At 37.8% G+C, this 10,481-nt stretch overlaps 2 protein-coding genes across 2 annotated transcripts; one reads left to right on the top strand and one right to left on the bottom strand.

The window, feature by feature from the left end:
* On the top strand, positions 1–6,062 carry LOC101298422. Its single transcript, XM_004299289.1, has 20 exons — positions 1–277; positions 353–422; positions 589–631; positions 933–1,010; positions 1,137–1,221; positions 1,372–1,454; positions 1,534–1,591; positions 1,811–1,921; positions 2,410–2,467; positions 2,634–2,730; positions 2,879–2,914; positions 3,318–3,454; positions 3,606–3,676; positions 3,766–3,819; positions 3,935–4,077; positions 4,264–4,404; positions 4,614–4,847; positions 4,972–5,031; positions 5,122–5,364; positions 5,547–6,062. The coding sequence occupies exons 1-20, from the start codon at positions 100–102 to the stop codon at positions 5,676–5,678; spliced, it is 2,112 nt and encodes a 703-aa protein (XP_004299337.1). The 5' UTR covers positions 1–99; the 3' UTR covers positions 5,679–6,062.
* Positions 6,039–8,686, bottom strand: LOC101298709 (galactoside 2-alpha-L-fucosyltransferase-like). Its single transcript, XM_004299290.1, has 2 exons — positions 8,312–8,686; positions 6,039–7,725 (listed from the first exon to the last, which is right to left on the bottom strand). The coding sequence occupies exons 1-2, from the start codon at positions 8,562–8,564 to the stop codon at positions 6,263–6,265; spliced, it is 1,716 nt and encodes a 571-aa protein (XP_004299338.1). The 5' UTR covers positions 8,565–8,686; the 3' UTR covers positions 6,039–6,262.
* Between the last annotated feature and the right edge of the window lie 1,795 nt (positions 8,687–10,481).

Below are 10,481 nucleotides of genomic sequence, written 5' to 3'. Positions count from 1 at the left end.
TTAAAAGGCGGTGCTTGCTTCCAAGTCCGTTGTTTTCACCTTTGGGCTTAACGCTGAGAAGTCCTCACTCTCTCTCACTCTCACCGGCGATTGAGCATCATGGCAATCCCTGCGGCGGCGAAGGCGAAGGCGAAACCGACGGAGACGGCGACGGCGAATAGCTCGTCAATGACGTCGACGGTCAGAGCCTACTCCATGCCTCTGATTCTCTTCCTCGCCGCCATGTATTTCCAGCTCTCTATTATCCCCAAATCCTTCCCTCCTTCTCACTACGACGGTAACTCTCTCTTTCTCTATCTCTCTCTCTCGCTCTCTGTTAAATTCTCTCTCTCAATTTGTTTGAATTGTGCAGTACTTGGTTTGAGGAGTCAGAGCTCCGTTGAAGAAGTGAAGGAGGCCTACGACAACGTTTCTTCCACCTGGTAACTTCCTTTCGCTCTTTTGATACGCCATGTCGTCACAATTTGTATGCATTTTTATGTAGCTTTGATTATTTTCTGTGTATATCGAATTTTGAAAACCTGTTCATGTATGAACTTGAATGTGATTTTAGTTTGTTGACATAACCACAACTTTTTGTTATTTCAGGAATTCCGAAGCGCAAGCTCCTGATTCTCTAGTGTTTATAAAGGTCAGTTGATTCTTTGTTTTTGCCTTCGGAATTGTAACGTTATGAGATTAAATACTGTATCATAATAAGAAGATTGAATTAGGTAGTTTTGTACTATTAATTTTCTAGGCATATATCTCTACTAGGCTGGTACGAGTGGAAAGGGTGTTATAAAGAGTTAGTGAACAAGGAAATTCAGTTTTTGCAAGTATTTATTTGTGTGTATTTTAATTTTATCTACGATTTTTGAATATGTAGATTTTGTCGGTAGTACGTATTTGGCTTATTCTCTCTAACTATGGTATTGGGACATGATTTGCAGATTCGATATGCCTATGAGTTGCTGACAAATCCATCATGGAAAAGAAACTACGATAATTTTGGCTTTGAGGAGCAAATAGTGAGTTTTTGCCTTCATTCGCAGCCTTGTTGACATCAAAACTTTACCAACATATTTAGCTAGGAGTGTCATCCATGTTATTTTCTCTAAGCATCTGCGAGGTGTTCACTGTATTATTTCTGATAGGATGTAATTGAGAAACTCAAAAAGCAATATGCTGGTGAAAGCTTTTCACGTATAGACCTTCCTTTACTAGAGTCTGCTGCTTCAGGTTTGTCAAGGATTTACGCTGTTAATCATGTTGAAACTGTTTTTAGTATTTACTATTAATTTTTTGAGGTTCCATTCAATTGAAATGATTTGTTGCACAATTCTTACTGTTTCTTGGTTTATGAGTAAATACAATTTTCTCTTTTTATAGATTCTGAAGATCATAACCTCCCGGTCCTTACCTCTAGGGATTTCCAGACCATGTTTCAGGAAAACAAGCCCTGCCTAATTAAAGTAAGGTCATTTATTCTGTATGTAATGAGAATTATAACCAGCTGTTGTCTTGATTGAACTTCCTTGTAATTTGAATCAGTTGTGCTCATTTGGGAGCAAAAGCTGTGATCAATTTTCTCAGGCCTGGAAAAGAATTGGTATGTTTCCATTTTGAAGCACCACATTTGAGATTATATATATATATATATGTTAAATCTGAAATGGTCTCTCAAAAACACAAATGAACTCTCTCTCTCTCTCTCCACACACACACACACACACACACACACACACACACACACACATAAATAATATATATGTACACGCACATTGATAGATGTATATTGATAGTTTTTTCTTTCCTCATTCCATCTCAGCTGGTTTCTTGGATGGTGTGGCAAATGCTGCTCAGATAGATCTCGAAGAGATTCAGCTAGCAACATATCTTGCTGAGAGAAAACCAACCGGACAACCTTTTTTCAGGAATGGTAGGTGGCTTGTTACTCCAGTGATCAAATTGGCATGCTGTTATTGAACAAACTTTGTGTTTCATTTAAGTGCAGCTTCTGGGCTTCTTCAATGTGTACCGAAAACACTCTAAAGTTGAGATATTCAAATAGTTAAATAGATGAAGTTAGTGCTTACAAATAACATAGGAGAGTGCTAATTGTTTTTTGGCTAAGAAAGATGCTAATATATGCATCATGTATCTGTTGTATCAAGTGTGGGTATCCCATAGGTTTTCAGAATACTTCTTTGCTTCCAATCATATACTTTTATGTTTGAGTGAACGATAATGTTCATATTAGAGCTAATAGCATGTTAACTGGTGCCAGCATTAAGGGCTACAATGCTAGTCTTCATTGTAAATTTGGTTATGGAATTTACTTGGGTGGAGTAACTCTTCCTATCAAAATCATTAGATTTTCTGTTGATTCTTATTTGTAAGTTCTAACTACATAATTTTATTTTCCAGGCCTTCCTTCTTTTGTTGCTTTTCCCCAGGGATGTAAAAGTGCCAAGTGCCTTATTAGGTGAGACTATAGTTAGATATAAGGTCATTTCACACGTACAGCATTGAAGAACTCAATTTATTTATACAATGTCTCGAACTCAATTCAATCAGACTTTTTTTTATAGTTATTTAAGGGCAACTTCCTTTTGATTAGTTATGTGATGCATATGAATCTTTTATAATAGGTATGAAGGAGGCCCCTCTATTGATTCAATTACAGACTGGTTTGCAACAACCATACTCGGTTTACCTCGTATTCTTTACTACTCAAAGGAGTCACTGGTAATCCTAACGAGAATTTTCTTTTCTTCTCCAATTAACATGTTACTAGTTTACCTTCTTTTTTTTTTGGTATCATGTGCTTCTTATGTATAACCATTTAACATACCTTGAAATGAATTCAATCTGAATTGAATCTGTTCTATTTCAGGCAGAGAAGTTTCTAGCAAAAGTTAGCCTTCATAAGGTACGATCAGGTTCATAATTTCTGCATTGTTCGAATGATGCCTTTTAGTTGCGTTCTTCTTTTTGAAGTTGATTGCTGGCAAATTTATTCTCACACAAGAAATTAACTAGAAGCTTCAATGATTTCGTTCTACATCATAGTTGATAGTTATGTAGTCTCACTAGATCCCTTCAGTAGAAAAATGTGGTACAGAGTTTTGAGGTGTTTGAATCACCCACAGCCTCATACAAACTGAGAAATTTGTAGTTTTCCTATTACTGAAACTTTTGAGTGTGTTAATGTTAACATGAATTTGTAATGCATTTCAGTTGATTGATGTCTCTCCAAGATGTTCCTGTGCATTACTTTTTACGATCCTCTTGGATTCTTGAATGTAATTATAATTTGTTCTCCTGGCGCATAGGTAAAAGTCATTTTCTTCTCAAAAACAGGGGAGCGTGCAGCTCCATTCATACGCCAAGTGGCTAAAAACTATTGGGCTCATGCTTCTTTTGCATTTGTACTGTGGCGAGATGAGGAATCTTCCTTTTGGTTCAATTCGTGAGTTGTCTATTCATTGTATTACTTTTCGTATAAGAGGATATGTTAGGTGTTGTCTAATATAACCGGATGATTTTAATATTTTTGTCATGAATTTGGTGACAAAAACATATGCATATTTGATTTGAAAGATTTGTTTTATTCGTTACAGGTTTGAAGTTGAATCTGCACCTGCTATAGTGTTTCTGAAAGATCCTGGTGTCAAGCCTGTTGTGTACCATGGCATGATTACTCTCTTAACATCAAGATCCTTTTGATCAAACAAATTTGTGCTTCATATGATAGCTAATGCTCTGCATTCTTCATTGCAGGGTCTTTCAGCAATTCACGTCTCTTAAATATAATCGAACAGAATAAAGAGCAAGGTTATTTTGTTGTCCTTTCACACTAGAATTCTTTATGAGACTCTTGTAGCAGAGATTTTCTGTTTCTGATTTCTCACCTTTTTTTTATTTTTTATTATTTTATTATTTTTTGCAGAGCTTCCTCAGTTGAGGAGTACAACGTCTATGCAATTGGGTTGCGATGCCCATGGCTATTCTCGTGCTGGGTATGATACAGTTACTTGGTACTGTGCTGTTATAGCTGGAAGGCATAGCCCACAACTCAGTCAAATGCGCAGAGTAAGTTATTTCCTGCTATTTTTTTTTTCTCTGTCTACATTGCCCTAATTTCTGATTATTTTGTACTTGGAACAAAATTATGTCTCAAGTCTCGAGGCTTGACTGATCATGTGACTCGTGTTCAAACTAAATACATTTTTTGTTTTGTTAAATTTAGCTATTGATCAAATGACATGAGTTTGATAGACCATGCGCAGGGTTCAAGAAAATTTATCGAATGAAGTTGAGTCAGTTCCAGCTGATGAAGAACCATATACAGCACCAGCAGCACATGCACTTAAAAGTAAAAGACTGACATTTGCTTGGCTTGATGGGGAAGCACAAAAGGTGGATATCTGTTGTTTGCTTATCTCTCTCTCTCTCTCTCTCTCTCTCTCTCTCTCTTCCTGGTCTTGAAATATGTTTTCATCAACCATATGCCACCAACATAAAATTTTATTCCGTAATGAATTTAAAGACAGTTACATACTTGGAATGATCATTTGCAAAATACTTCTTCCTGTGTCTTACTAAAAATTTTACTTTCTTTGTTTCAGAAATATTGTCAATTCTTCCTCCATTCTGAAACCAGCTATGAAACTTGTGGATCAAGGACAGATATGACCGATGTGCCCAAGTTGTTTATTATACGTTACAAAAGGAATGTAACAGAAGAGAGTGATAAACCAGAAGGAAGGCCAAAAAGCATATGGGATTCACTTCGAGACCAGGAATTAGATCCTGCAGCACAGCTTGTGGCAAAGTACAATGGTTCAGATGAAATATCAGAGGTATGTGATTGTAGCTCTAGGTCTGTGAATTGGTCAGTTAGAAAAATGCCTCGTATGGAATGGCACACCCTTATTATAACTTTGTTGCTTCTCTTTTCCTTTTTTCATTCTATTTTCTTTGCAGATCACCAAATGGATCTCACAGATAATCAAAGATGGTGATGCCAGAGAACTTCCTCACTATGTAAACATACTAAGCCTAATTGTATTGGCAGTTCCATAAACTACTAATTTTGCGAGCTTACGTGGTATGTAATATCCGTTTCCATTGCAGAGAACAAGAACTCCTCAACTGGTTCCTGATGATTCAGAACCAATATGGTCTGGCAGTGTGCAACGTATTCCTTCAACAATCACGATAAAGCAGAGCATCATTGGCATTTTACGTGGAGTATACGATCGTATGGAAGATCCTAGAATTGGTCCCATCTTACTTCTGGCAGCACTAATGTCTTTCGGTACCATCTGGCTTCGAAGAAGTCAAGTAACTCAATTGTCTAATCAATCAAACTCCAAGGTGAACAGTAAGGTTTTAGCTAAGCTATCCTTTTCTTCCGGTTTTAGGTCATCCACTTCAAATTTGTTATGCATGTTACTGGTCTTTGCATGTCAACGAGCAGTGTGTTTATTTCACATTTTCTGCAATCTAGATTACGCGGCTGACCTGTTTCTTAATGTCCACTACTCTTTATCTTACAGGATAAAAGCAGACGAAGGAGGAGAGACCGCACCGGAGCAGCATCTACTCAAGATCTACCTCCTTCCATTACTGATTTAGAACCCAGAGATTCTTATGAAATGCCACTATCAGGTTCCGACTCCGATCAGTAGAAATGCTGCTGGATTATTTTGGAGTTTGGAGAAAAGAAAAGAGCAATGCTCACTAATCCCATACTAAAGCATTTATAGATGCTGACAGATCACTACTGATTATATTAATTAAGGCATGAACAAGCCCCAGATATCCCAGACTAAGGATCTTTTGGTCAAGTTCCCTCTTTAAATTTCACAGAATGGTTCACTAGGTATTTACTTTCAGAAAGATTTTCAATTTAGACTATGGTTCTGTAAAGGAATGCCCAAATCTTTTGTACATTTTCACACATGTTCCAGTTAGTTGAAGAAGATTTCGACTTGCAAGAAACTGTGACTCACATTCTGGAAAGTGTGCTTTACATCTCTATAATTGTTATGAAAAAGACCCTTGTTTATTTTGTTTATTTTCATTCTTCTCAGGAAGTCTGTATAATAACCCAAAAATTCAAAGGCTTCTAAAGTCAGCCCGACAAAATATTTAACTTCTTGCTGCATGAAGTAGCTAATCTGACATCTCTGGCTTAAAAAACGCACGCACTAGTTTTCATGATCAAACTGTAACAATATCATCATACTGTAACAACAACAAGACTTGATAGCTACAACTCATCGGATGGATCGATCAATTTAAGACCCCAACTCATATCCTCACAATGCCTCACATGAGGAACTAGTTCACCTGTGTCAACTCCTGTTTTGGCCTTGCAATCGTAGAAGGGAGGTGCGTGAAAGCACGGCTCCATTGACATTGCTCGCTTACAAGCAGGATCAGGGGCTGTCCTGTTTTCCGGTTTGTAGAGTATCCATGGCGTCAGCCCACCTAGACTCTGTGCCACATAACCAAAAGTCGACCATGAGCTTGTGATCAACACATCCGTTAAGCTTAGCAAATACATTTCAGCCAATGCCTTTCGGTTGTGCGTATGCTTCTCAGTTTGTTGATACTCCTCATGACTAGGCTGGTAAATGCCAATTACCTCTCCAGTCACAGTAGGATGCTCCCAATACATGTCCCTCAGCTTCTCAAAGTATCCAGAGCTTAAAGAAGTCATTAGCACAGCTTTAGACTTAGCAGCTCCTGATGGACGGACTATGAGGTCCTGCCTGTTAGTTTCTGGTAACAGATTCTCCTTCAATGCACAGGATATGATCTGATCAAACACATGTTGAAATGGACCAGTCCCAGTATCAAAGACTCTGATCTGGATGCCTATTCTTTCATCTGCATTAGCTAAATATGCCTGATAGTATCTAGTAATAAGTCCCCATACCACATTTGTGGGATGGAACAGGTAACGACCCAGGAAATGGAACACTGTTTCTTTCCTTGGAAAGAGACTATTGAGTTCTTGCTCAAAAGATGGGATCAAGAAAAGAGATGGGACAAAATAGTTATCCGTCCTCACGATCAACCACGGTATCTTTTCGAGAAAATCTTGATCTTGATTGCAGAAGAAAAGCTTATCTTGATCATTATAATCATGTGATAGATGGAGATACACAAAAGATGACAGCAGTGACTGCTCGCTATTTGTGAGGTTGCTCTTCCTCACCATTTCCCCATAACAATGTGGAGATTTCTGATCCAAGCTGTCAAACTGGTTTTTAAGGGGGAAATCCATGGGGAGGAACCATGAGGCTTCTGGAAATGGTTCGCAGAATAGATCAACCATGTCCACTCCAGGATCCACTAGCAGTACCCGGTTTGTCAGGAGAGCATAAAGAAATGCTGAAGCTAATGTAAGTATTCTATTCCCTAATCCACTATAAGAAATCCATACCACATAGTTACAATCCGAGGAGGTCAGACGACGACCAGACTTGAGTTGTTCTACGGCTTTGTTGTAGGATTCAGTATTAGGTCCACAACGCTTATGAAGAGCTTCATACCTTCTTAACCTGGATAAAAGGTGAGAAGAAGGTTTGTGTGGCATTTCTTTACGGTAAGAAGCTGACTGGTACCTGCTGACACAAGATCCTTCATCAAATCCAGCAGCAAGAAGGCCGCCAAGCATCTTATCCTTTGGTACCTCTACATGATCAGAAATTTGATCGTCCAAACCTACAAATTGCAAAATGAAAAAAGATTTATAAACAGCTTTATTAAGTAATTCATGAGTAGACAGATCATGATCTTCAATTGGATTGCTTACAATATGAAAGTGGCAAAATAAGCATTTGAAAGAAAAAGACAAAAGTCACAAAACTAACAAACAAACAGAGAGAATGTAGCTGAAAATTGAAAACGATGAGGTTTATAAATCAAAATTTGGAAAATAGAAACATGGAATCATTACAAAACCGAGCAACCAACCATTAGAACAACAGCAAATAGGCAAAAATACAAATAGTATGAGCAAAATTCATTTTTATTTCTCACAATGGGGTGCGGAATCCTACTAGAGAAAGTTCAAGCAAGTCCAAATTCAACTTCCTCTCAAAATCAGTACCATACACCAAGAACTATAATGCAGCTCATGCAAAAGCTTCAATTATATCACACACAAAAAACAAAACCATGCAATCCAATCAAACAAAGATCAAAACTTGGAGCAGAAATCACAGAGACAGAGCAACACAACTTCAGAAAACGCACTTACACAGTACACTAAACAACTAAACAAGAGATCTAAGATAAAGTCACCTACTTTTTCTGGGTTCAACTTCAAGAACTCCAGCCTTTAAAGCTTCATGAACAGCAGCATTAGAAGGTGGGTCTCTGAGAACCACACTGACTGAGAACAACACCGAAAACAGAATCAAGCAAGCTATAAAGATCCCCATCACCCTCATTGGGCTCAACCCGGCGTTCCTATCCGGGTCTTTCAGAGCATTACGGGTACCCGAATCCGAGTTGTTTGATGGATCATCACCGTTCAGGGTTTTACTGAACCTCTTCATTCTGTGAGGATCATCATCTGGGTAGTGCCGAGACCCGGCTCAGGTCTAGCTTGAGGAAATGGGTCGGATCTGGGTCGATTTGGACCAGCGGGAGAGTTGGGTTCTAGAAGTGAGCTTTCAGTGAGAAGAAGAGGGAGAAGAACCGTGGTGGGTGACACGTTCAAATAGCAAAGCAAAGGACTAGGATTTGGTGTTGATAGAAACTATATGATTAAAAACGTCGGTGATGATGAAAATCGGTGCGGTTCTTTTTGGTTGGTTTAATTTGACAATTAATTTCACATCTAAACAGTTATTTTATAGAGTTTTCTATCATTTTCCATAGCACTATTGCCATTACATGTCTCAATTTTCTTGTTTTCATAATATGAAGCTCTGATCAGTCTGATGATCATAGATTCATAATAGTTCATACCTTAATAAGAAGCTATTACATATGAACCTTAATAAGAGAGATTTGTTAACTAATTTGTAAATGTTGGAATTATGGCAACATTTCTCGTCAAGGCAGAAAAGGAAAAGAAAAGTGGGAGCTCGCACCCTTTGAACAAAAATATCAACACAAACTATGTGGTTAACTAAGATTTGATGACGCTAAATGGGTTCGTATATGGATGATTATACTGTGTTGTGTACTTATATCATCGTGTATATGAAAACTTTTGTAAATTGAAGAGTAAAATAACATTATTATATTACTCTTAGATACATAAAACAATTAGAAGTCAAACAAGAAAAACTACAACTTCGTTACGATATTATGAGATATTCAGAAATTTCAAAGACATCTTCAATGAGAAATTACAAAAGATGAAAAAACCATATTAGGGAGAGTCTCAAAAACCCCAATAACCAGCCATGAGTCTGCAGCTAATAACTTTTTGAGAAGAATTTTCTTATACACATGGCAGTGCAATATTAGCAATTCATAATAATTCATATATGAGATCATTAACATTTGTATAAGTGTCATCTAATTTTAGCTATTACATAATATGTGAGGATACAAACCGTGTCTTGAAGACCTTCAATGGCCATGAAGATATATAAACACAATGTGTGTACAAATTTTTTGACACTGCCAAATAAATCCTGTTTGGGCTAGTATTACAGGCTATTATGACTCCTTTACATGAAAAGAAAAACCTCATTCTTTTGAATCACAATAGCAATAGTTGATGCTTCCACTAATCCGCGCGTATAGAATAAATGCATGTAGTATGTTTCAAGTTGGGTTGTATGCCCATTGAAGCAATAAACGATACATGATCTAAGTTTAGAGCATCGTGAGAGGTGAACCAGAAAATTCTAGGTAAAACCGGATCAAAATGTTGGCTAGATCACTAGATAAGAATGTGCACGAGGTAAAACTAAAATTGTGGCAACGACTCTTACTATTTCAGTATTTCACAAAAGGAAGATGGTACTATGACTACGATCATCGGTGAGTTCTGGAATACACCGGGGAGTGTGTGCTCCGCATATGTTTTCTTACGTGTCGCTTGTCCACTGGCGGGTTTTTGAACGCGTGATATGCACATCGTCGGAAAGGTTTTGAAGTGCAATTCAGAGTCGGACTTGAGGAACAGCGTCGAGTTGTGTCGGAGAAGCTTCAATTGGGAGCACTATATTAGCAGCCACAAACAGATCGAGAATTGGAAAAGGAAAAAAACAGAAGATTGACAGGACTGGGTTATCTATGAATCGCAGGTGTGTTGTGTTGATGAAGCTGTATTGCCTTATTCTCGAATGTCGATGATCCAGTTACTCGGCAAGGTTCGTCTTCGATTTTGTAAGCTCTAGAATTTTTGATCCATTTTGAATCTGTGTAGATATTGATTTCAGTTAATTTTGGTGTAGATTCCGGACAAGTTTTGTAGCCAGCACACTGCTGAAGATATGGCGTTGTTGGCTTAC

This window comes from Fragaria vesca, linkage group LG5, assembly GCF_000184155.1.
Source record: "Fragaria vesca subsp. vesca linkage group LG5, FraVesHawaii_1.0, whole genome shotgun sequence".
In the NCBI taxonomy this organism is placed as follows: domain Eukaryota; kingdom Viridiplantae; phylum Streptophyta; class Magnoliopsida; order Rosales; family Rosaceae; genus Fragaria; species Fragaria vesca.
This window is presented reverse-complemented; position numbering and strand designations above follow the sequence as displayed.